At 40.9% G+C, this 27,358-nt stretch overlaps 1 protein-coding gene across 7 annotated transcripts in view; it reads left to right on the forward strand.

Annotated features, from left to right (window-relative positions):
- LOC105479209 (arginine-glutamic acid dipeptide repeats) overlaps positions 1–27,358 on the forward strand; it is a 466,387-nt gene that overhangs the window by 282,215 nt on the left and 156,814 nt on the right. Inside the window, exon 1 of one of the 7 annotated variants that reach the window (XM_011737126.3) lies at positions 14,210–14,717. The exons of the other annotated variants lie outside the window; for them this stretch is intronic. Within the exon in view, the coding sequence (XP_011735428.1) occupies positions 14,692–14,717 (26 nt within the window). The 5' untranslated portion in view covers positions 14,210–14,691. Of the gene's footprint in view, positions 1–14,209; positions 14,718–27,358 lie in introns of those variants that run through there. 7 annotated transcript variants of the gene reach the window in all.

Below are 27,358 nucleotides of genomic sequence, written 5' to 3' on the forward strand. Positions count from 1 at the left end.
ATTCTTAGAATTGCCAGGGTGCATACCCTTGCAGAATTTACCTCTGTTTCTGTCTTTGTTTCAAGTTTGTGAGGGAGGAGGCTGTGTGATAAGCCGATTTCCTATATAGTTTTCCCCCAGTTTTAATGAGTAGAACTAGTAAGTAGTCATGGCTACATAGTGTACTGTATGCTGACTCATAGTGCCCTGAGTTATTTAGGTAAATATGTAAGTTAATGTGGAAAGGAAATGCCAAAGTTTTTCTAATTGTGTGATGGTCCTGTGAAATACTGCACATAAGAAAGTCCACTGGAAATTTAAGGAATGGTGATTCCATGACTGCAGGCTTTCATGACTGTTGTCCTCCCCTTAAATAATGCAGGAACTTTAAGTGAGCAGTTGAAAGTAAACCTTAATATGGAATTGTTTATTTCTCAGAGCTAATTTTCCAATAGTAGTTACATGTTGATTTATGTAATTTTCCATACTTTATTAGCATATTGATCAGCACTGAAAGTTTGGAATTTTTTTCACATTTATTTGCATAGATCCTTTTTAAATTTCAGTGTACAGCTTCATTTTATTGTTTTCTCTAACCTGGTCATTATATTTCTGAATGTTGTGTCTTGTCAGGGATCTGTTTTTTGTTGTTGTTGTTCCTGGTGGATTACTGCTTATTGAACTAATAATGTGTGATCGTGGAAAACAGACTGGCTGTTCTGTACTCTAGAGTTTGTTGCCTTTAACATTTGGGGAGAATGGATTTCTTGGTAATTGTCATGGAATTAGGCCGGGCGCGGTGGCTCAAGCCTGTAATCCCAACACTTTGGGAGGCTGAGACGGGTGGATCACGAGGTCAGGAGATCGAGACCATCCTGGCTAACACGGTGAAACCCCGTCTCTACTAAAAAATATAAAAAAATACTAGCCGGGCGATATGGCGGGCGCCTGTAGTCCCAGCTACTCGGGAGGCTGAGGCAGGAGAATGGCGTGAACCCGGGAGGTGGAGCTTGCAGTAGCTGAGATCTGGCCACTGCACTCCAGCCTGGGCGACAGAGCAAGACTCCGTCTCAAAAAAAAAAAAAAAATGTCATGGAATTACTTTGTTATTATCAGGTGTAAACTTATATTTCATTCTTTTTAATCTAGAATACTTATTAATATTGATAAAGCATCTATAGTAATATAGATCTATACTCTTTTATCTCAAATTCTGAAATATGAAAGTTCTGAAAATCTAACAAATTTTATGCCACGGTTGTTGCCAAAATGCATTTGATGGCTGAACCTCACCTGAACTGATAGGAGGCTATTTATATTTTTAATTCAGTTCACTTTGTGTGAGTTTGTATAAGTTTTACTCTAAAAATACTAATATGATAGAATATGGATTATTGCTTGAACACTGCTGGGGTGTTACATGCTGTGATATATTTGCTGTAGTGCTAAAATAAAAATTCTGAATTCTGGTAAACCTCTCATCCTAAGGATTTTAGATAAGGGATTATGACTATATTACTGCTAGCCATGAAATTTAAGTAACAAAACTGATTTTTTTTGTTGGTTTGTTTTGAGACGGTCACACTCTGTTGCCTCAGCTGGAGTGTAGTGGCATGATCAGGGTTCACCACAGCCTCAACTTACCTGGCTCAGGTGATCCTCCTGCCTCATCCTCCCAAGTAGCTGGGACTGCAGGTGCGTGCCATCATCCCTGGCTCATTTTTAAAATTTTTTGTCTAGTTGGGGTCTCACTATGTTGCCCAGGCAGGTCTCTAAATCCTGGGTTTCAGCGATCCTCCCTCCTCTGCTTCCCAAAGTGTTGGGATTACAGGTGTGAGCCGCTGTACCCAGCGGGAACAAAACTTAATTGAGCAAAAATTTGGGGGGCATATTTTTTTGCCCAAGTGGAATACAGACTACTAAAGGACTGTGAAAAATGAGAGAGCCTTAAATCTAATGTTGGCCTGACTTTGAACCCTGAGGTAATTGGGCTTTGCTTTTGGAGTTTGTTTTTAACATTTCTACACTCAGGGAGCGTTCAGTTTTGCACATGTGAACAAGATTCATCCCAGATTTACTTCTGTGGTGAGCATACTCTGCAAAATAATGTCACTGTGTTTTCAGTTTGTTTGAAGGGTCTGATCCAGAGTCTGCCAAGAAACTTAATAAAGTCAATAAATTTCAGCTCAGAAGTCTTCATAAATAAAGCCAGTTAGGTCTTAGGTGCATTTGGCTAAAACACCAGTGTTGGTGGTTAAACTAAAATATAAAATAGATTGGTCTTAGCTTGCAAAAAGAGATGAGCATAGGGATGTGGTTATATGCCTCTCTTTACTGTCCTTAGTTGCTTTTTTCATTTGTCTAACACCTTCTAGGCATTTAATCTGCTTGATCCTTCCAGCCATCTGGTAAGATCTCTCCTCTTGGATCTGGGTGGCCTGGGTTCTAGTCTTGTGCTGCTGCTTCATCCTCGTGTCCATGGGTAAAACATGCACTTTCTGGACTCTTTCTGCATCAGTAAGATGGAGATGACGAAAGCTACCCTGCAGAACACTTCTGTAAACTGTCCGATTTTTCGTTTCTTCTTGGGAATTGCAGAAGTAATTATAAATTTTCTTTTAGAGACAAGGTTGAAAAATATCAATTTTTTTTTTTTTGAGATGGAGTCTCGCTCTGTCGCCCAGGTTAGAGTGCAGTGGCACGATCTCAGCTCACTGCCTCCTGGGTTCACGCCATTCTCCTGCCTCAGCCTCCCGGGTAGCTGGGACTACAGGCGCCCACCACCATACCCAGCTAATGTTTTGTACTTTTTTTTTTTTTTTAGTAGAGACGGGGTTTCACCGTGTTAGCCAGGATGGTCTTGATCTCCTGACCTTGTGATCTGCCTGCCTCGGCCTCCCAAAGTGCTGGGATTACAGGCGTGAGCCACCGCGCCCGGCCTTGTTTTTTGTTTTTTGTTTTTTGTTTTTTCAGACGGAGTCTCGCCCTATCGCTTGGTGGAGACTACAGGCATACACCACCACACCCAGCTAATTTTTGTATTTTTAGTAGAGAGAGGGTTTCACCATGTTGGCCAGGATGGTCTCGATCTCTTGACATCATGATCTGCCTGCCTCAGCCTCCCAAAGTACTGAGATTACAGGCATGAGCCACCGCGCCCAGCTAAATTTTGTTTTGTTTTAATCCTGTAAAGCATTAAATCCAAAAGCAAAACATAAACTACTTTCCAAGATGTCATGATTCTATCATACCGTTAGCCATCTGGGTGATTTGCTGATTTATTGAGAAATGGATTCGGACTTTTTATAGCAAACGAATCTATCCCCTATAGCAATTAAGTTTTGCTAGATTTTTGGTTGTTTTTTTTTACCCCATCTTCCCATCTCTCTACTTCCAGCAGTTCAACCATGGGCCAGCGCCTTCTCTTTTTTTAACACTATACTCTGGACCCCTTCTGGCTGTCTACGCTTCTTCCTGGGAAAAGATCTCCTTTCCTTCCTGTCTGTGAGTTAGGAGGGAAAGGAAGTAATGGTGAATGGAGTCCCAGTAAGAACAAAAGATATGATAATGGCCATTGGAGACGAAATGGCTTTATCTTCCTGATAATTAAGCATGAATTTTCCCAGGCAGCTGTTCTTTTATTTCCCCTTGCCAAAAGAAACGTTCTTTAGGCTCCTGAAGTGCATTTAAGGACAGTGAAGAAGGCATATTATTTAAAATGGAACATTTTGTATGGATGCTATCTCTCACTGTCTAATAATGTCTCATAAAAGTGTCAGCGGTTTCATCAGAGGCTTGGTCTGTACTGCAGAAACACCGAATTATATTCTTGGTTCTTTTGTGTTTTGCATACTAGTCCTCTCTTGCCGGTAAATGGGAAAACAAGTTGAGGGCTCAGATCTGATCTCTGATCTTATCTGGGGAAAATGTTCATGATCACCTACAGTCTTCTGCAGCCTATCTGCTTTTCTCTCACCTCTTCTCATCCTTTTCTGCCTTCTCCTCTTCCTCTTCCTAGGGTATAGTTTTACAGCAGTATTGAGGCTTGTATGTTATTATGATTATGTTCAGGAGCAGTCATAAACTGCAGGCGTTTGCAGGGACTATACTGTGTCTCCTAGACTGACAACCGCAATAACGTTAATAACAGCAAGAGTTAAGAGTTAGTGCAGGCCGGGCGCGGTGGCTCACGCCTGTAATCCCAGCACTTTGGGAGGCCGAGGCGGGTGGATCACGAGGTCAGGAGATCGAGACCATCCTGGCGAACGTGGTGAAACCCCGTCTCTACTAAAAATACAAAAAAAAATTAGCCGGGTGTGGTGGCGGGCGCCTGTAGTACCAGCTACTCGGGAGGCTGAGGCAGGAGAATGGCGTGAACCCGGGAGGCGGCGGAGATTGCGCCACAGCACTCCAGCCTGGGCGACAGAGTGAGACTCCGTCTCAAAAAAAAAAAGAAAAAAAAGAGTTAGTGCGGTAGTTAGAATACTGTGTGCATTTTATTTTGTTTTAAAACAGAATAGTTCCTTGCAAGTAGAGTAGAAGACCTTTATTAACTGAATCTTTTGAAAGTATGTTGTCTCCCTGAAGCTCTTTCACACTCCAATATTTTGTGTATTTCCTGTGAACGCGGGCATTTTCTTACCTAACCACAATACAGCCCTCAAAATCAGGAAATTAACAATGAAAATATTATTACTGTGGTTTTCTCAGACCCCATTCCCATTTTGCCAGTGTCCCCAATGAAAACCTACAACAAAAGGCTCCTGTTTGGCAATATGGATTTAGTTGTCATGTTTGTTTAGTCTCCTTAAATCTGGAACAGTTTGTCAGTTGCTTCTTGGCTTCATGACCTTGGAAGAGAATAGGCCAATTTGTATTCTGTCCCTCAGTTTGCATTAATGTTTTTTGTTGTTGTTGTTGTTTTTAAATAGCAATGGAGTCTTGTTATATTGCCCAGGCTACAGTGAGGTGGCTGTTCGTAGGTACAGTTTAAGTGCACTGCAGCCTAGATTAAGTGATCTTCTCCCCTCAGTGATCCTCCCGGGCTCAAGTGATCCTCCTACCTCAGCCTCCCTAGTAGCTGGACCACTGGTGTATGCCACTGTGCCCAGGTGTCCCTCAGTTTGCATTTATGGTGTTTCCTTATTATTAGATTCAGGTCATGTATCACAGAAATTGTGTGTTCTTTTTTTCTAGATCCTGTCAGTATACAATTCTTATTTGTCCGGTTGCTGGTAATGTTCACTTCGATCAGTTGCTGAACCTGGCGTCTGCCAGGTTTTGCCATTGTACAGTGTCTCTTTTTCCCTTTGTAATTAATAACGATTTTATGGGAGGTTGCTTTGTGAATGTGCAGATCTCATCTTCATCAAACTTTCGATTTATTTATTTAGTGGACTAATGGCCTCCTATTTTATTTAATTGTTTATAACCTGCTACTGTTGTTACTCATTTTGAGGTCAGATTGTCCCAGCATTTGGAGAATGATATTTTAAAACCTAGATTTGGTGCTAAGTGTGCTCATTACTTTGTGTTGTTGCTCTCTGGCCTTCTGAGAAACAGCGAGGGAATGCGTGTGTTTGCATCTATCGCGTAGATAATGCACACATTTGCACCTATAGTTCTGTGTATATTCGTAAGTTCTTATGAAATTCTCCAAGTTCAGTCCAGTACTACAGAATTTCTGCTACTTTATTCCCTTTTCCTTATTTGTAACACTCTCCTTTAACATTAAGAAACCTTATTTCATTATCTTTAATGTCTTTATTTCCTAATTTTCCGTCACTTAACTCTGCTTTGTAACATTGGGACCATTTTTTTTTCTCAACATAAATCTTTATGCTTAAGCGGAAAAGTTAACAATCTAAAACACCTGTATTTCAACTAATTCGAATTTGAGACATTCTAAAATTTACGTTCATTTGAGTAACAGTTCCCTTTTCCACTCACCACAGCTAGTGGTCTTTGTGTAGCTTTTGAGGATGAGCAGCTAGAGCTGGATACAATCTTTTTCCTGTTTGCTTTTGTCTGCCATCACATTTGAATTCTCAAAAACATTTACCTGAGATGCAAATACTGGAGACAGTTGAGAGTACATGTATGTTTAGAAAACGCAGCCTACTGAAGTTAAGAGAACTTTAATAAAACAGGACAAAAGCCTATTTTTCATTTGGTCATTTGATTTGATCATTTCAAAAACCCTTTGATCATTTCAAAAACCCTTTGTCAGATAGCATCTAGGAATGTTATCTGGAACACTGGAATAACACATAACTGCAGGACTGAGCTCCGGAGAATTAAGAGAAACTGAAAACTAAAGCAGTAAGCTGATCCTTCAGTAGCTCATGGTGAGGCTGGATTGAGTTCATTAACATTTTCCAACCTAGAAGGGAGTAACAGGGAAACCCATCTGTTTAGAGTTGGGATTCTGGGCCCTCTTAAAATACGAGAATTCTAGAATAAGAAGACAATATAAAAAGTGGTCTCGGCCGGGCACGGTGGCTCAATGCCTGTAATCCCAGCACTTTGGGACGCCGAGGCGGGCGGATCACGAGGTTAGGAGATTGAGACCATCCTGGCTAACACAGTGAAACCGCATCTCTACTAAAAATACAAAAAAAAAAAAAAAAATTAGCGGGGTATGGTGGCAGGTGCCTGTAGTCCCAGCTATTTGGGAGGCTGAGGCAGGAGAATGGCATGAACCTGGGAGCAGAGGTTGCAGTGATCTGAGATCACGCCACTGCACTCCAGCCTGGGGGACAGAGCCAGACTCTGTCTCAAAAGAAAAAAAAAGAAAAAGTGGTCTCATGCCAGTAAACCCCTCAAGATACCTGGCAGAAGCATATGTAAAATTTTTTTGGTGGGTCACACCCTCATCCAAGATCCTGTAGGATCCCCACAGATAAAATATCCTTGAATGCTGAGCTCACCATCAGAAATATCGGAAGAAACCATGTGCCGTTAACTATGGTCAGATGAGACAAACAGCTAGATCTATACCCAAGAACTTCAAATACTGGAAACTTCAGAAACAGACTGTGTAAAAGGCTTAAATAAAATATCACTTTTATTTCTCTCTCATGTAAGCAGAGTTTGAAAGGAAGCACTCCTAGACTAGGACCTCACAGTCATCAGGGGTCCACCCTCTACTAACTTGGCTGCAGCTGTTCTCTTGTTTCAAGGTGGCAATGTAGTGGTGGCCATTACATCCAAATTTCAGCCTGGAAAAAAGAGGAAATAGGTAAAAACTACATACCTTCTGCCTTTAAAGGGAGTTTTTATAATTTGCATAGGATAATATTTTTTTATCTCAGACCAAAAAGAAAAATAAATCAGGTCGGGCTTGGTGGCTCATGCCTGTAATCCCACCAGTTTGGGAGGCCAAGGCAGGTGGATCACCTGAGGTCAGGAGTTCGAGACCAGCCTGGCCAACATGAGAAACCCCATCTCTACTAAAAATACAAAAAATTAGCCAGGTATGGTGGTGTGTGCCTGTAACCTCAGCTACTCAGGAGGCTGAGGCAGGAGAATTGCTTGAACCCAGGAGGCAGAGGTTGCAGTGAGCCGAGATTGTGCCGTTGCACTCCAGCCTGGGCAACAAGAGCAAAATTCCGTCTCAAAAAAAAAATTTTTTTTTTTTTAAATAATAATTTAGCTGGGCATGGTGGCCGCACACCTGTAATCCCAGCTACTTGGGAGGCCAAGGCAGGAGAATCGATTGAACCCAGGAGGCGGAGGTTGCAGTGAGCCGAGATTGTGCCATTGCACTCCAGTCTAGGTAACGAGCAAAACTCTGTCTCCCCCCTCCCCCAACCCCCACAAAAGAAGAGGAAGAGAAAAAGAAAAAGAAATCAGACACATACTTTACAGGTGAGTTCTACCAGTGTTCCAGAGAACAGAGAAAGTTGGTATGGGTACCCTGAGTCATTTTATGAAGCTGATAAAACCTTTACACTAAAACCAGGTAAAAAATAAAATAAAATGTATAGGTTCCATCTTACGAACATGAATATAAAATGTTTAAATGAAATGTTGACAAACGGGAGCAAGGTAAATATGCATGTCCAAATTTATAGAATATAAGAAAGGCTTAATAATAATTTATCTGTTAGCATGTTTTACCTCTTCAGCATATGGAAGAAGAAAACATAGGCAATCATCTTTTTCTTTTTTTTTTTTTTGGAGACAGAGTTAAGCTTTTGTTGCCTGGGCTGGAGTGCAATGGCTTGATGTCAGCTCACTGCAACCTCTACCTCCTGGGTTCAAGCTGTTCTCCTGCCTCAGCCTCCCGAGTAGCTGGGATCACAAGCATGGGCTACCATGCCTGACTAATTTTTTTGTATTTTTAGTAGAGACAGGGTTTCTCCATGTTGGTCAGGCTGGTCTCAAACTCCCGACCTCTGGTGATCTGCCCGCCTCGGCCTCTCAAAGTGCTGGGATTACAGGCGTGAGCCACCACGCCTGGCTCATCTTTTTCTTAATTTTTAATTTTTGTGGATACATAGTAGGTGTATGTATGTGGTATATGAAATGTTTTGATACAGGCATGCAATGCATTATAGACACATCATGGTAAAATGGGGTGTCCACCCCCTCAAGCTTTTATCCTTTGTGTTAAAAACAATCCAATTACACTATTTTAGTTATTTTAAAATGTTCAGTTAGGTTATTATTGACTGTGGTCACCATGTTGCACTATCAAATACTAGACCTTATTCATTCATTCTATTTTTTTGTACCCATGCAGTTATCTTAATGTAGAAGAAGCACTTTATAAAATTCAATGTTCTTTAATAATGGCAAGGGGGGAACTCTCAGAACAGAAAATTATAGAATGAATTTCCTTAGTCTAACAGAATACTTACCATAAACCTACAGCAAGTAACATAGTTAGAGGCAGAGTGTGGGAACTTTTTCCTCTGAAACCAGAAACAATGGCAGGATTTTGATATTCATTAAGACTTGAAGAAGAAAATATGTGAGGGTTGGAAGTGAAAAAAATTAACATTTATTAATAGGGTGTAATTTTCACCATAGGAAATCTCAGAAAACTTTTGAACAAATTGATTTTTGTTGTTGGTGTTGGTTTTTCTTTTCATTTTTTTCAGATGGAGCCTTGCTCTGTTACCCAGGCTGGAGTGCAGTGGTGCAATCTCGCCTCACTACAGCCTCTGCTTCCCAGGCTCAAACGATCCTCCCACTTCAGCCTACTGAGTAGCTAGGACTACAGGTGCATGCCACCATGCCTGGCTTATTTTTGCATTTTTAGTAAAAGCTGGATTTCACTCTGTTGGCCAGGCTGGTCTCAAACTCCTGACCTCAGGTCACCCACCCGCCTTGGCCTTCCAAGGTGCTGGAATTATATTTGTGATCCCCCGGGCCCATCCAAATTGTTAAAGCTAATAGATAAATCAGTAAGCTTCCTGGATGGAGAGGGGTGGGGTGTGTGTGTGTGTGTGTGTGTGTGTTTGTGTGTGTGTGTGTGTGTGTCTCACTTCCGTGTGTGTGTGTCTCAGTTCCGTGTGTGTGTGTGTGTGTGTGTGTGTGTGTCTCAGTTCCGTGTGTGTGTGTGTGTGTGTGTGTCTCAGTTCCGTGTGTGTGTGTGTGTGTGTGTGTCTCAGTTCCGTGTCTAGATTTTAGGGGCAATTAGTAAATGAAATTTAAAGAAACTGCTTCTGAACACTTCTCTCTTGATGTGAAGTCAGTACTAATTAGAATATCTCTTCCATGTCTTTTTCTCTAGAATTTCCTGAGTGTTGCTTTCCCCACCCCCGCCATTTTGGCTTTAAAATTTCATGTTAATGAATACAACATTATAGACATTTTTTATTTCTGGGAAGTAGGAAATTCTTTAAGATAAAACTTACGCAATTTTCATGTTACAGCTTTTACTTACCTTTGATAAGCATACATAATCTACTTAATACAAATTATTATAGTGGACAAAGTGTTTTTAATTTTAGAAAAAATTGATTTGAATTGTGTATTCTTCTCTCCCACTCAGCTCTCATTTAATCTATTCAGAAGTGCTAATCCTTCACCTGTTGTTCATGTGAGATTAATAGGAGGAGAGAAGGATGTCTAGGATCCAGAGATTATAGACATACATGGGGATCACAGGACTTCTGGGGAGGCCTTGGCAGTTGGCAACAGATGGAAATATGAGGGCGCCAGGGTGCAGATGGTGTGTACATCCCTGCAGGCTAGCAGTTGATGGGCTCGAAAATGTGGTGGCAGGAGTGAGGTCCAGGTGGGTACTTAGCATCAGTATGCAGGTAGCCTGTAAAAAGAACTAGGAGAGAAAACAAGGCCCCTGTCTGGGATGGCCTTAAGCACTGAGTAGGGTACCAGGGTGAACTCGGTGTAAAGCAAGGCTTGCTCCATGGAAACAGAGGCCCATTTTTAAAATTTGTGGTTGAACGTAACCTAGTGGCTAACCTAATTATGGAACTACTTGGTTTCACGACTCCTTGAGATTCTCTGATTAGGAGGGGGAGGAGTACTGATCCTATATTCTTGAGATGGGAGTGAGTTTGGAGCTGGGTGTTAATTGACTTCTGTTTGTGGGTGAGAGCACCGTGACCTCAGGCAGAGAGGCAGGTCATTCATTGCCTCTCCTGTCACCTCTCCAGATGCCATGAGAACTGATGGTTGTGGCCGGCCACAGTGGCTCACACCTGTAATCCCAGCACTTTGGGAGGCCAAAGAGGGCGGATCACGAGATCAGGAGATTGAGACCATCCTGGTGAACACGGTGAAACCCCATCTCTACTAAAAACAAACAAACAAACAAAAATAGCCGGGTGTGGTGGCAGGCGCCTGTAGTCCCAGCTACTCAGGAGGCTGAGGCAGGAGAATGGCGTGAACTCGGGTGGTGGAGCTTGCAGTGAACTAAGATCGCACCACTGCACTCTGCACTCTAGCCTGGGTGACAAAGCGAGACTCCGTCTCAAAAAAAAAAAAAGAGAGAGAATTGATGGTTGGGGAGGCTGGTGGAGGTATTTTTCATTTGTTTAATGTATTTAAAATTTTTCTGTTTGGAATTTTACGTTCATAATTCAAAGAGGAGTTATGAGACTAGTACGAGAAAGAACCTCCATATATCTTTTACTCAATTCACCAGTTGTTAGTATTTTGCCTTATTTGCTTTATGTTTATTATTTTATTACCTTTTAAACTTTATTATAGATTTACTTTATTATAGATTGAGCATCTCTAATCTGAAAATTCGAAATCTAAAATGCTGCAAAATCCAAAATGCTTTGAGCACCAACATGATGCCACAAGTGGAATATTCCACTCCTGTCCTCTTGTGACAGATCACAATCAAAATCCAGTCAAAACCTTGTTTCATGCACAAAATTATTAGACATATATAGCTTATCAGATAACCTCTATCTCTGTTTTTTGTTGTATTACTCTCTGTGTTTACCATCTTTGCATTATGACTCTCTCTGTGGTACAGATTGAATCTATCCCTTACATGAAATGCTTGGGATTAGAAGTGTTTTGGATTTCATGTTTTGGTGGGGAGAGGGGATTTTAGAATATTTGCATTATTCTGTATCCTTAATCCAAAAATCTAAAACGTTCCAGTATTTCCTTTGAGCATCATGTTGGTGCTCAGAAAGTTTCATATTTTGGAACATTTTTGATTTGGGATTTTGGGATTAGGATTACTCAACCTGTGTTTTCCTTTCCTGAACAATTTGGGAATGAAATACAGACATCACACCCCTTTCCCCTGAATACTTTAGTGTGTATTCCCAAGAACAAGAAAATTATCTTACGTAACTATGGTATGATTATCAAAATCAGAAAAGGTAACATTAATACAATATGATATAGTCCAGTATAGTTCATATTCAGATTTTCCAATTTTTTTCAACAATGGCCTTCATAGTAATTTTCCTCATGATCATGAGCCTCATTTAATTGTTGTGTCTCTTTAATATCCCTTGTCTGTCTTTGTTTTCATGACGTGTTTCCTCACCTTTTTTAAAGGTTTTTTATGACATGAACCTTTTTGAAGAGTTAGAAGCCAGTTTTGCCAAATGTTCTTCAGTTTGAATTTGTCTGACGTTTCCCCACAATTAGATCTCGGCTATGTAATTTTGGCCAGCCATACTATATGAGTGATACTGTGCCCTTTCCAGTGCTTCAGATAGAATTTTTTGAGGTACAAAATAGGAGAGTTGGGTGGTTCCAGTAAAGATGATTTAGGTGGCGTCCTTGTCCCTGAAGTACTTACAATCTAATAAGAGACGTGCGGTTCCCCAGAGAGGTGCAGTGAGAGGAGTCCGGGAGCTCCTGCATTTCTGAGCTGCTGCCAGGAAGGAAGTGTCTTCAGAGTGGAGCTGGCTGGCATAGTGGTAGTGTGGGTGACTTTTCCACGAGAGAGAGCGTGAAGGAGAGATCTGGGGTGTGACCACTGGGGTATGCTGCCCCTGAGAGGTGACAAGAGAAAGGGCTGTCTGTCTTGGTGGCATGGCATGTGAGATGCCAGCACCAGGAAAGACAATGAAGAGGGTGTCCACAAAGGCTGGCACCACCATTGGAATCCATTATTACAGGAGAAGGCCATTGGATTTTGGTAACTCAGGGCGTCTAATGAGACCAAAATCAGAATCCACATTTCTTAACTTGCTGTTACAATAACTGTTTTTATACTGTGCTCTATGTAATAGTTTCATGGATTTTCAGAGACTGATGAATTTATTACATATTATTTTGTGTTGATTTCTTCAAGTAAACATTTCCATATGAAAGGGTTAGGTAGTTTTTTTTTAACATACACTTTTGGGAGGATATTCTTTGCTGCCCATGTTCATATTATTTGGCCACTAGGTTCTAATTCCATTACTTTTGCATTTAGAAAGTATTTTTCTCTAGACTGTAGAAACAGCAGTTTTGGGAATATGTTGTCTCATATACCAATAAGAGAAAATGTTCTTCCAGTCTGTAGATACTTGTTTCACGTGTTAGGTCAAAGGAAAACATATTTAAGTGTACTTGGCATTTCTTGTATTTTGTAAATTATGTTATCGGCAGGATAAGAGTTTACTGAATCATAGTTTCAGAATTTAGTTTATTTCATAGCATAAACGGGAGTGCTATAGAAATGGAATTGATTCTGCATTTACTGTAGGAATCTTGAGGACACTGTGTGTTCTTTTCAACAGGCTTTAATTTCCTGACATTCCATTACATTTCTGGGAAACAGAATTCACACTGCCCTTTCCTGCCCTATCTTGTCCTTTATAATTTTGGCGAGGTTCATGGTCTTCCGTTTCTTTTTCTTTTTGTAACTGATTAATAATCTGTAGAATCACCTCTTAGTTTGCAAGTGGAAACTAAGCCTGCACATCCAAAGCTAGGATTTCTTTTTTTTTTTTTTTTTGAGACGGAGTCTCGCTCTGTCGCCCAGGCTGGAGTGCAGTGGCGCGATCTCGGCTCACTGCAAGCTCCGCCTCCCGGGTTCACGCCATTCTCCTGCCTCAGCCTCCTGAGTAGCTGGGACTACAGGCGCCCACAACCGCGCCCGGCTAATTTTTTGTATTTTTAGTAGAGACGGGGTTTCACCGTGGTCTCCATCTCCTGACCTTGTGATCCGCCCGCCTCGGCCTCCCAAAGTGCTGGGATTACAGGCGTGAGCCACCGCGCCCGGCTAAAGCTAGGATTTCTTATGTGAATCTGCCTTAGTATTTTGAATCAGGACCTCAAATGAGCTTTTTGGATGCTCATGTGTTTGTGGCACGATGTTGAATCTTGAAACCTTCCTGCCTTTCTAATTGTTAGAATTACATTCTTCAAGCTAGACTTGATTGGGCTAGTATTACTTTAGGAAATGTTTTAATTTATTATTTGGGGAATGTTTTATTTATTATTTTTAGTATCTTATCTAAGGAAGATTAAGCTCTTTGCAGAAAATACAGCTTTCTTTAGCTACCCTGCCCACAATACCATCTACACTCTGTCTGTACCTGTGTGACAAGGCCAAGCACTCCATAACTTTACCCTGATTGGTCTTTTTCAAAATGTTTAGAGTTTCAAAGAGAAATTTGTGAAGTTGCTTCTCTTAAGTAGCTATTACTGTGTTTTTAAATGTGTTGCAGTATTTCTGTTAGTTGATCTTGTGTGTAGTCATTCATATCTGTGTCTTTTGATTCTATTTCTTGATGATCTTGCTTTTTAAAATCAGCATTTACCTTTAAAAAAAAAAAAAAAAGGCAAAACTTGGTATTGTCTTGACAGAGCAGAGAGCATTTCTTGCTGAGGTCCTGACAGAGCAGGGCATTTAACTGAAGCCTCTGCATGGCTGGGCTTGCTCAGTTCCCTGCTGTTGGCTGTCTTGGATCCCCTTTCTAAGGCCCCACTTCCCTGCACACTAGCTTGGTGTGCAGGGAGAAGCTGCAGAGTCTGTTGGCTGGGCTTTATTTACGGAAACAGCAGGGTTGAGATTGATTGCGTCGTGGAGAGACAGTGTGTGGATGAGGGAGGGTCACAGCACATGCTCAGTCCTGTCAGTGTGAGGGGAAGTTTCTGCGTTCTGCGTGAAGGCTTAGGTCATAGCACAAGCTCAGTGAAAGCTCTATGAGGTCTCTGAGACTGCATGTGCCTCCATTTTGAGTTGTTAGAGTAGAAAAGGGCAGAGTTTTAGCAGAAAGTAGAGGTTCAGGAATCCAGCTAGACTCACCAGAGCCCGTGTTAGTCATGGATGATCCATTCAGCCCCTGCAGGTAGGCTATCTTCCCCTGGCCTCACCGAAACAGTGATGGGTTTTGCTGCTCTTTCTCACTTCTGAAGGTGTTTATGAATCATTGCATCATTCATAGTGCATGTTCCTGAGAGCCTTTAATTCAGCCCTGGCTGGCTATGTAGGTGGTATTGTGAAGCGTAAAATCAGAACTAAGAATGGGGACTACCAGAGAGGCAGTCAGCAGACGCAGAATGTGAAGCTTTGTGGGCCCCTCTGTCCCTGTCCTCTTTCCCTTTCCCTTACCTCTTCAGCTCTTAGTATAATCTTAACCTCAGTCGTGCTGGGTGTGTGTTGCCAAGCTTGTTTGCCTTCGAGACCTACAGAGCAAGCCTGCAGGCCGCCCCCTTGCCTTGTGGCTAGTATGGAATGCCTGGGCCGGAGAGCAGCTCTGTTTGGATGTTTTAGGAAGGATGGTAGGTGGGCAGCTATTGGTTGCTTTGAAGGTGGGTGGAACCTTGTTTTGATTGAGAGTCTGTTTGCCAGAGCAAATTGTAATTTTTCTGATCTTTTTCTGAAGTCTGACATATGCAGGGAACAGGTGTGAATTATGATTGCAACAATATCACCTTAAAATGGATTTTTAAAAAATGAAAGGTTATGTCGTATCAGTTTTTACTTCATCTCTTGCCTTCAAAAGGAAGCAGACTCATCTTCCTTGTAGAGCTTATGGAAAATTCTTTGGCAATTAAAAAATGTATGCATTGGCATTTATATTAGAAATTGAAGTTTAGGTATTTTGTTTATTTTTGTATCTGTTTTAGAATCAGATAGCATTTTTTGCATATGCGTATGTTGTCATGTGACTTGGAATTCTGTTCTCTTAAATGGAGTAAAAAGAGTAGTTGGTGCTGAGAAGGCAGTCATTGACAAGGCCACATTTCATGCCCACTGCCTGATAGCCAGACACTAGTTTCTTCTACCCAGGGGAAGTTGTGCTTTTTGGGTGTCCTGTTGCAGAGCGAGTTCACATAGATGGCTTTCACCATGGTTTATTTAGGGAGCCAGTCAGAATAAGATTTAGGACAAATTGAATTCTTACCCAAGCAGATATTAAATGAAGTTTTAAAATTATATTATTTGCTCCTTTTTGTTTCCACTCCTTTGTCTTCTGATAAAGGTTAGAAAAAATTTGAATGCCACCTAAATTTTGTGCATTCATGAAGATGGAAGAAAGCATGCAATATAGAAGAATGTACAGCTGAAAAATCCTCATAGGAAGGAGAAGAAATTTACTATGCATGAATACAAGGAGAAATTCCTTGTGTAAGCTCTTAAGTTGTGTAGGATGAATTTGGAGTGTTGCATGGTCAACTCTTTCCAGGGAGGCCCTTGATTTTAGTGGAAAGTTTTTAGGAAGGCTAGTGTTGGTGAATTCTAGTCACTGAAAATATTACTGAAGTATAATTTGTTTTCTTACAAGTTCAATTTTGGGAATGCAGCTAAGGAGATGAATTGTCAAAGGATAATTTAGGGTGTGCATTTATTATTTTTGTGATCAATGTTTTCATCCATGTGAGGGTTTTCTTCCCATTGTGACCATATTTATTTGGGCATTGCACTGGGGAGTTTTGGGGAGGTACCCACTTTCCTCCATACCATATAGTGTTCCTTCTGGAACTTGCCTTATTTTACTCTGTTTAAAAGCACCATTGCTCTTCCTTCCTGCTTTTTTCTTTTAATAAAAGTATCCCTTCGATAGACGAGAGGAACTGGACACTGCACCACTTTCTGTCATGCACATGTGGGATCTGGGCAGGACTCACATTTCAGGCTCAAGGAACAAACTTATTGTTTGACTTGGGAGGATATTGCCTTTCTGTTCTAGATCTTTACCTCTTCTGAAACTTTCTTTACAGTTAACAGATAAAAATGTGAACAGGAAGCTGTGCTCACAGCTGAATCAGCTCTGGATCAGGTTCCTGCTACTGGTGTGACTGGCCTGTGTGGGCCTAGTACAAATCTGCATTTATGGAACTTGGATGCTGCCATCTATTTGATGGTGAAAACTTGTGGTTACTGACTGTGATCTGTGGATATTCTGTTGTTAAGAGTCTAATTTGTCTATGTTTCAAATCCAATAAAGTAACTCATTAGAGTTACTTATTGTGTAGTATGTATTTCTTTTATATTATCCTGTCTTGGAAAAATATTTTTTGAAATGCTAAAGGCTTGCTTTAGGGCTTCTGTGCTTGTCTGGTGGAGGAGGTGAGGGAACAGCACATGGAAAGTTACTCTAGTGGTTGATGAAGTCCTTGGTCTGTGCAGCTTGAACATGGAAAAGATGCTAGTTTGTTTCATTTTGGCTTATGGTTCCGCTTCTGTTGCACTTGAGAGTATCAGGAAATGTTGGGAATATAGCAAGTAGATGTTTCAAAAAGAATAGAAAAGTTCACAAAATTATTATCTTATTAGTTGTTCTTATCATTGTAATAGAATCTTGAATTCGAATCTGAGGGAGCCTCACATTTAAAGTGTGCCTCTGTCAACACAAGTTTTGCAGTCTGTCTTTGGTTGAAAGCTAGAATGAACTTGATTGTGTTTAATTGACACGTCACTTTTTTTTTTCTTTTTCATTTTGAGATAGGTTCTCACTCTGTCACCCAGGCTGGAGTGCAGTGGTGTGATCTCAGCTCACTGCAGCCTCGACCTCCCTGGGCTAAGGTGATTCTCCTGCCTCAGCCTCCCACATAGCTGGGAATACAGGTGGGCGCCACCACACCTGGCTAATTTTTTGTATTTTCTGTAGAGAAGGGGTTTCACCTTGTTGCCCAGGTTGGTCTTAAACTTCTGGCCTCAAGCAATCCATGCTGCCTTGTCCTCCCAAAGTGCGGGGATTACAGCGTGAGCCACTGTGCCTGGCCTGACACTTCATTCTATTTATTTATTTATTTACTTATGTATTTATTTATTTATTTGTTTGTTTTTTGAGATGGAGTCTCGCTCTTGTCACCCAGGCTGGAGTACAACGGTACGATCTAGGCTCACTGCAACCTCCGCCTCCCAGGTTCAAGTGATTCACCTGCCTCAGCTTCCCGAGTAGCTAGGATTACAGGCATCTGCCACCATGCCTGGCTAATTTTTGTAGTTTTAGTGGAGAACGGGGTTTCACCATGTTGGCCAGGCTGGTCTCAAACTCCTGACCTCAGTTGATCCGCCCGCCTTGGCCTCCCAAAATGGTGGAATTATAGGTGTGAGCTGCCCTGCCTGGCTGACACTTCATTCTTAATCTGCTTTTCACTTCTTCCTTGACTCTTGGCTAGTGTGTTAATTTATGAATTAGAAGACTCTAATATACCTAAGACCAGATATCTGTGATTCTGTAGTTATTCTTTTTTCCTGATTCTTTTCCTTCTGAATTTGTTTTCTTTTCCATTTTACTTTGTGTATTCATTTACTCAACATATTCATACCAAAGACCCATTTGCCAGGTACTTTTTGTTACTGAACCGAGTTGTCTTCCACCAGAAAACCATTTATTCTAAAGCTGTAAGATAAACGTCTGACAGGATGAGAGAGAAGGTAGAACATGATAGCTAAAGGAATATTTTAGATGGTGTGTACATTCACAAATCTTTTCCTAAATAAGCTCAGATAATTGGTTATCATCTCTTCTGAGCAGTTTCTGATGTGGGGATGCCTGTAATCCTACCACTGTGGGTGATAAAGCATGAGTCTGATTTATTTTTCTTTTTGGTCTAATGAGACTCATGCTTGAATGTGCTAAAACAATTCTGAAAGATAACTAATCTCATATTGTATACTCTGTGATACTTTGAGTCTAAGGTAAAACACTTCATCTTAATTCAACTGAGAAAATTATAGATTATTTCTGTCAAACTTCTTTGAGCTACACATTTATTTGTGATTATTTGATTATTATCCCTATTGGACATTAAACTTTTGGGGCGGGGGCCAAGTCTATTCTTATAGTCTCCATTTCTAGTAGAGTACCTGGCAAATAGGTCTTTGGTGTGAATATGTTGAATAAATGAATACATCATCTATGGTAAGAGGAAAGGCTAGATTTGGAGCCAGGTAGTATGGTTCAGATTCCACCTAATAAGTGACATTGGGCAAGTGGTGACATGGGACAGGTTCCTTCCCTCCTCTGAACCTCATTTTTCTCATGGGTAATCTGGAAATAAATATTTCTTACAGTTTTTGTAAAGATTAGATGAAAACAGTGTGAAAGTGCTTGGCACATAGTTGCTTAGTACATTATTGTTATTAACTCAAAGGTCAAATGTACAGCCTCAAGGTCATGTAGATATGATTATCTCAACAACTTATATATTTTTAAAATTTTAATTAAAAAAATATAGGCACGCAGGTCTCACTTTGTTGCCTGGGTTGGTCTCAAACTCCTGGCCTCAAACTATCTTCCTGTCTTGGCCTCCCAAAGTGGTAGGATTATAGGCATGAGCCACTGTGCCTGGCGAACATCTTTTTATTTTTATTTTCAATAGCCTGTTCAACTAAGACAATGCTAGGGATTGTTTTAGGAATTACAGTAATTAAATTATTAACCAGTATGTTTAATAACTGTTTACTGATCAACTTTCTTCTTACTCTCTTTGGGTGTTTATGGTTTTCTTTATACATCTTGGAGTTTTTTTTTTTTTAAGAAACTCTGCTTCCATAATCTATAATATTGGGTGTGTTCAGCATTAAACATTTCCTGCCGCTTTCTCACTTACACACACTAGGTGCGTGTGTGTGTTAGTTACTGCCTGTTTGTGTTCTCTTCCTATATTCATACCACTGCAGCGAGAAGGAGTAAGGCAATTGTCATGTTTTTTAATAACATTCCCCAGAGGGGACAAAGAAACCTTTAGACGTGTTGTAGACATGCTTGCTTGGTCCAGAGTCCCTTTTTTTTTCTGGGGGTGCTTCATTCAGCTTTGTTATACAGTTTGATTTCAATATGCAGAAAGCTAGCACCATCTTGGGTCAGGAGAGCAGCTTGCTGCTTTGTAAATGGGTTTCGGTCATAGTGGGTGTTTTTTTTTTTTTAAGTTTGTTGGCTGAAGCTCCGTGTATGTGCAGGCAGCTTTGTTAGGCCGTGGCTCCTAAACTTTGCCGCAAGCCATTACAGTAAATTTCCCGAGGAGTCTGTGGTGGAATGTTGTTTTATGACGTTGCCAGATACACGGTAGGTTACCACATGATGGAGGAGAGAGAGAAGGCAGATAAGAAATTTAGACGGCAGAGCAAAGTCACTGTAGCACTTTGAAACTAGATCTTTCTCACACGTTAAATTTTTTGACCAGTTTTTTTCCTGACATTACTCATACATTATTGTGTGTGGAGGCCATATTTACTGTGTCTTACCAGCATGGAAATTCTTATTATTCTTCAGGCAATGTCAAATTTCTAGTTCTGGACCCTGAATTATATTTAGGAGGACCCTGTGGGAGAGCTGCCTGTGTGGCCTGGAGTCTTCAGTAATGAACTCAGTGTGACCCTTTAAAAGAGTACTTTTCTTTCCTCTGGCCTTCGTTTCTTCTGTTAAGCTAGAAGATTGGATCAATGGCCTCTCGAACTTTCCATCAGAGAAAATTTAGAACTTTGTGATTTTGGATTTTGGACAAGTTCTTGTGTTGACCTTTGTATTTATTTGTGTGTGAATATGGAAGTGGTAACTTAAAGTTGACTAAATCTCTTAGTTTTTTCATTTTTATTTGTTTTTAGTTTTATTTTTGATTGAATGATGAATTTTGTTCGTTTTAGGCAGTTTAATCAAACCTACTTTTAAGTTAATTTTGCTTGGAGGGCTGGTCTTCTGTCACAGTGACTTCACTAAGTTTTGCAGCAGAGCCCTTACTTGCTGTCTGTGGCTAAGCAGTAGTTGATTTAGAATATTGAAGTCATTTATTTATTAAAAATATATCTAATAACCATTGAGTTCTGCATAATGGTGACCAAAACCAGACTTAGTTCTTACCCGCATGTACTTCCAGTCTAGAGGACAAGACAGCCATTCAAAGAAATAACTATACAAAATAAATATAAAATCCTGACTGATATGGGTGGAAGGAGAGGTAAGTGGTACTGTGGGAACTCATAATAGCAGGATTAGCTCCCATTCTCACTTACTGCCAGTATATAGAGTTTAATAATAATAATGACCCCTAAGCAACAGATACTGTGTATAGTACTTTCCATAAATCATCTTTTATTTTTATAACAACCTTGCATAGTAGCATTATCAACTTCATATTATAGATGAGGAAACTAAGGATTCAGATTTAATTGTGTCCTCAAAATCACACTTAGAGCAAACAGAACCTTGGGTACTGAAACTTATCTTTTTATTTTTAAAATTTTATTAGCGACAGGTTCTTGCTCTGTTGACCAGGCTCGAGTGCAGTGGCGTGATCATAGCTCACTGCAACCTCCAACTCCCGGGTTCAAGTGATCCTCTTGCGTCAGCCTCCCAAGTAGCTGGGACTGCAGGTGCATTTTACCATGCCTGCCTGGCTGATTTTTAATTTTTGTTGTTGTTTGGTTGGTTGGTTGGGTTGTCTGTTTGTTTGTTTGTTTGTTTGTTTGTTTGCAGAGACTAGGTCTTGCTGTGCTGCCCAGGCTGGTCTTGAACTCCTGGACCCAAGGGACCCACCCACCTTGGCCACCCAAAGTGCTGGGATTGCACACATGAGCCACCATGCCCAGCCTGATACTAAAAGTTTAATTCAGGTTCATTTAATTCTTAAGTCCATGCTCTTTCCCTGCTTTTGAACATCTAGACTCAGGTGTGGTTGTGACAGCTCCTCTCTCTCAGGAGTGAGGTGCCAGCGTCATGGGAGATCCTAATAGGATGTACAGAGCACAATGATTTTTCTTTTAATATTTATTTATTTATTTATTTATTTATTTATTTATTTATTTATTTAGTTGGTGGTGGTGTTGTTTCTTAAGGAGCTGGGCTAACCCACAGGAAGTATGCCCAGAGTCAGCCAGCACAATGATTTTATTCACATATATGGAAATTTTTCTCTAAAAATGAATGAGAATATATGATGGGATAGAATACAACATTCGCATGACTTTTTAAGATACTATGTTAGATTTTAAAGAAATTTCAGACTTGTTCAAGGCAGTTTTGAAGTATGTGTTCATGCTGGAGAAAATTGAGAAATCCAGCATGTAGCACTAGTCTTCCTTCTTAATCCTCGCTTTCACTCCTATCTCACAATCCATCTAAAAAGGTGATTCTGATAAATTGCCTTTTGGTTTTCTTAAAATGTGGTGTATTCTGTTCTGGACTCACAGACTTCTTCTGTGGTCATTTTCTAAATGTGCTACTAAGCAGAGTTTCTAAGATCTTCATTCTGTTGATACCATGTCAGTCTTCCTGCTCAACTTAATACCCTGTGGAAAAGATAAGAATGTCTGCTGTGTGATGTTTACCATTTGAAGGACAGGAAGAGAGATATCTCAGTGTTCTCATTCGTACATGACGCTAGCCACAGAGCAGGGGTCTGACCTGAGCCTTTTCTGTCCCAGCACCTTGGGAATGGGCCACAGGCTACACGGCTATTAACGACCCAAGGCTTGGGGAGGGGCTGAATGAGGGGTCACGTCTTGCCCTTAGTTGCTTCACGGTGGTGCCTTCTGTTCATGTCTTCTTCCCATATCTGTATCCTCCTCCCTCATCTTCCCTTGTAGAATCAAGTGCCTATCTTAAGCAGTTGCCGTGATCACATAGAGATCTTTGGGTGTCTTTGGTGAATGTTCACAGAACATTGCCTTCCTGCCCCTTCCCCTTTCTTCAGGGTGAAGGAGTGGCCACATCATGTTCTGGGCCAAGCCCTGTGGGTCGGGCCGGGATTCTGCATCTAGCAGGCATGCTCTTCTCCCTTTGCCTGCCATCACCACCTCCATCTCCTCTGCAAAGATGCTTCTCCGTTTTTGATACTCGTTTGCAGGCTCCCTGCTCCTTTCTGTCCATTCCATGTTTACTTCTTAGACTAAAACGTTTCCATGGTAACAGGTTACTTTTCAAAGGGAACATCTTGTCATTTTATTTAATCCACTGCAGCTGAAGAGGACTGAAATATTAAGTTGTAGTTGCTATGGATACTGCTTTGTTACACTGGGTTTTTTTTTGGTATCAGATTTCATATACAATGACTTTCTGTTTTTTAATACTTCAGGAATAAAAACAACAACTTACCTTTATTGTTGTAATTTGGCTTCTGGAACTATTTTTTTTCATATTCCAAAACAAAGATTTGTAGAATAATACAGGCTGAACTTAAGTTGTTTTGAAAAACATATATTATTTACATTAGCTACACAGAGAAATTCCTTCTTTTGCTGGGGATGATGATGACAGTTCTTAATTTGGTTTTCGTAGTATGATTCAGAGTATAAAGGTGTCTCTAAGATGATGAATCCACAGCAGGAATCGTTAGTAAACATAAGGAAAAAAGGAATATGTCACTTGGAGTTAATTTCTTGAATCTCATTGCTGATAAACTGTGGCCCTCTCTTCAGTTACTGGTTCAGCTGTGTACAGTGTAATTTGGGGTTGATCTGTTTGTCCTTTAATCAGCTTTTCTCATGTCTGGTGTTCTTTCTGATTTGCCACCTGCCTGTAGTATATTCCCCTCTTCATTTGACTTTTTTAAAACTTTAGATTTTTTGGATTCATAGAAAGTTGCAAAGATACCAGAGTGGTTTCATCTTTTGTAACTGTAATACGATACCAAAACCAGGAAACTGGCATTAGTAGATTGTGTGCATGTAGTTCTGTGCCATTTTATCACATGTATGGCTTTGTGTAACCACCACAACAATGAAGAGAGAGAGCTATTCATCACTACAAAGCTCTCCCTTTATGGTCACACCGTCAGCGTCCCTTTCTCTCCCCACCATCTCTTAACACCTGGCAATCACAAATCTGTCTCCATTTGTGTAATTTTGTCATTTCAAGAGTATTATATAAATTGGCCTTTAATTTTGATAGGTTTTTCTCTTTCATCATGACTTTCAAACTTAAAAAATTTCTTTTGATCATTTTGTCTTGCTTGGGTGTTTGAAATGAACATAGAACCAAAATAGGGAAAGGGATATGAATTCTCATTGTTCTGTTTGTGATTAATTGTATGATTTTGGTTCAGTAACTTAATCATTCTGCCATATAGGAGCGTGATTGAGAGCTCTGACTTTGGAGTCAGCTGACCTTGAGTTTGAATCCTGATTTCTCCACTTATTTGCTGTTTAATCTTGGGCAACTGCATAATGTCTCTTGGCTTCAGTGGCCTGACCTGTACACTTACTACAATAGCACCTATCTTTCAGGGTCGCCTGTAAGATTAGATAAGAAAATAAATGGAAATTGCTTTGCTTGCAATACCTGGTACATAGTAAACATTCAATGGATATATTAGTTGCTTTATTAGTATTAAAATTAGTATTGTTATTATTACCTATGGAGATACTTCCTCATAGAGTTGTCATGGAATAATGAAATAATATATGCCCAGCATAGAAAGCACTTAGTAATTGATAGCTAGTATTATTATTTTGCTTGTGCTTGTTATGTAACTATAATACACCTAGATTTTTTTTTTTTTTTCTCTGAGATAGTCTTGCTTTGTCCCCCAGGCTGGAGTACACTGGTGGGATCTCGGCTCACTGCAACCTCTGTGTCCCGGGTTTAAGCAATTCTTCTGCCTCAGCTTCTTGAGTAGCCGGGATTATAGGCGCCCACTACTGCACCCACTGCCACGCTTGGCTAATTTTGTATTTTTAGTAGGGGCAGGGCTTCTCCATATTGGCCAGGCTGGTCTCGAACTCCTGACCTCAGGTGACCTACCCACCTCTGCCTCCCAAAGTGCTGGGATTACAGGCACGAGCCACCACACCCCGGCCTACACCTAGATTTAAGATAATGTACATGAAAACTTTTAAGATGACGATAAAGATAGATGTGTGTGTATGTAGCATTATCCAGGACATGACTTGCATCTTTGGTTTTTTAATTCATATGGTAGTATTCTTTATCTGACCTGGCTAGGATTCATACTGCCTTTGGTCTGGATTTTTCTTCTGAAGTTGATGACCACCCTGGCTTTTACTAGACTTACTTTGTTTTTGTTAATTCAGCAGCATTGTACATCCAAGCAGAAACCTCTTTAGTAGCTATGTTTTTTTTTTGTTGTTGTTGTTTGTTTTTTGAGACAGTCTTGCTCTGTCACCCAGGCTGGAGTGTAGTGGCATGATCTTGGCTTACCGCAACCTCTGCCTCCCAGACTCAAGCAATCCTCCTGCCTCCGCCTCCCGAGTAGCTGGGACTACAGGCGCCTGCCACCACGCCCGGCTAATTTTTGTATTTTTAGTAGAGCGGGGTTTCACCATGTTGTCCAGGCTGGTCTTGAACTCCTGAACTCAGGTGATCCGCCCACCTCAGGTGAGCCACCATGCCTGGCCTGTTTATTTTCTTAAAGACACAGTCTGGCTCTATTGCCCAGGCTGGAGTACAGTGGCATGATCATAGCTCACTGCAGCCTCAAACTCCAGAGCTGGAGTGATCCTCCTGCCTCAGCCTCCTGAGTAGGTGGGATTATAGGTGCATGCCACCGTGACCAGCTAATTAAAAAAACATTTTTTTAGAACCTATTGCCCAGGCTGGTTTCAAACTCCTGAACTCAAGCTATCCTCTTGCCTCAGCGTCCCAAAGTGCTAGGATTACAGGTGTGCATCACCATGTGTAGTGCTATGTTGTTTTGAACACAGGATAGAAAGAGACCTGAATTTCTGTGAATAGCAATACTAATATGTCTGTTAATATCAAAACATTAATTAAATGCCTTAATACCTAGAAATGAGATAATACTGTAGAGCACCTAGGACAGATAGTAAGTGCTGAAATGTTAGCTACTGTTATTATTAATCAAAGAAGAAAGCTGGCATCTTCTAGATGAATTTTAGCCTCCAGGACTTTCTGAAGTTAAGAATGTGCCATAATCAGTGCTTCTCAGAGCATGGCTTGTGGACCTCATTATTACTATTATTGTTATCATCATCATCATTTTCTTTTCTTTCTTTTTCTTTTTTTTTTTTTTTGGCAGAGTTTCATTCTTTTTTTACCCAGGCAATGGCGTGACCTTGGCTCATGGTAACCTCTGCCTCCCGAGTTCAAGCAATTCTCCTGCCTCAGCCTCCCGAGTAGCTAGGATTACAGGCACACACCACCTCGTCTGGCTAATTTTGTATTTTTAGTAGGGACGGGGTTTCACCATGTTGACTAGGCTGGTTTTGAACTCTTGACCTCAGGTGATCCACCTGCCTTGGCCTCCCAAAGTGCTGTGATTACAGGCGTGAGCCACCTCGCCCAGCCTATTATTATTTTTTAATCCCAAGACTTGGCTTCCGGACCTAAAAGTCTTCTGCCCTATATACCAAAAGACAATAATTGTCTTGAGGAGTAGCCTTGGTTCCGTCGAGACATTTGAGTTAGAAGCGAAGCTAGCCACTTTTTTCATGGAATATCAGTTACTCTTTGAAAGAACAACTGACAGACAAACTGTGGCCATTCAGACATGGGCATTTGGCAGAAACTTTCTTGAAGATGAATTAAGTGAGCTTCTTATTTCAAGGAAAACACTGATATTACTTGACAAGGCTAAGATATAAACTTTCAAGTGAAAATTAGAATTTTGAAAAGCTTGTACTCACCACTGTGAGCCTGACAGCTTCTCTACACTGAAAGGCATTTCTTATGAGATAGGTGATATTAATATGTTTTTTAAAAATACTGTATAAAGAACTGGTTGATATTTGAAAGATCTGCAGAACTGACTAAACTGACATTCTCCATAAAACCAATGCATGACATTACAAAATCACATCTGAGTAGAAGATCCATTCATTCAAAGGCAAGACAGACCAACAGATTTCGGAGTAGCACAATCCAAAGTCTACTGATGGGCTTTTAGATTCACCTTGTGTATACATCTTTTTTTTTTTTTTTTTTGAGACGGAGTCTCGCTCTGCCGCCCAGGCTGGAGTGCAATGGCCGGATCTCAGCTCACTGCAAGCTCCGCCTCCCGGGTTCACGCCATTCTCCTGCCTCAGCCTCCCGAGTAGTTGGGACTACAGGCGCCCGCCACCTCGCCCGGCTAATTTTTTGTATTTTTAGTAGAGACGGGGTTTCACCGTGTTAGCCAGGATGGTCTCGATCTCCTGACCTCGTGATCCGCCCGTCTCGGCCTCCCAGAGTGCTGGGATTACAGGCTTGAGCCACCGCGCCCGGCCGTGTATACATCTTTAAGAAATGATTACTTGTTGAGTTTTTGTTTTTGGTTTTGTTTTGTTTTCTTTTCTTTTTGAGACAGAGTTTCACTCTTATTGCCCAGGCTGGAGTACAATGGCACGATCTTGGCTCACTGCAACCTCTGCCTCCCAGGTTCAAGCAATTCTCCTGCCTCAGGCTCCTGAGTAGCTGGGATTACAAGCATGCGCCACCACGCCGGGCCAATTTTTTGTATTTTTAGTCGAGACAGGGTTTCACCATGTTGGCCAGGCTGGTCTCGAACTCCTGACCTCAAGTGATCCTCCCACCTCGGCCTCCCAAAGTGTTGGGAACTTGTTGAGATTTTGGTGTAGTATCAA

The sequence above is a fragment of the Macaca nemestrina genome, chromosome 1 (genome assembly GCF_043159975.1).
Source record: "Macaca nemestrina isolate mMacNem1 chromosome 1, mMacNem.hap1, whole genome shotgun sequence".
In the NCBI taxonomy this organism is placed as follows: domain Eukaryota; kingdom Metazoa; phylum Chordata; class Mammalia; order Primates; family Cercopithecidae; genus Macaca; species Macaca nemestrina.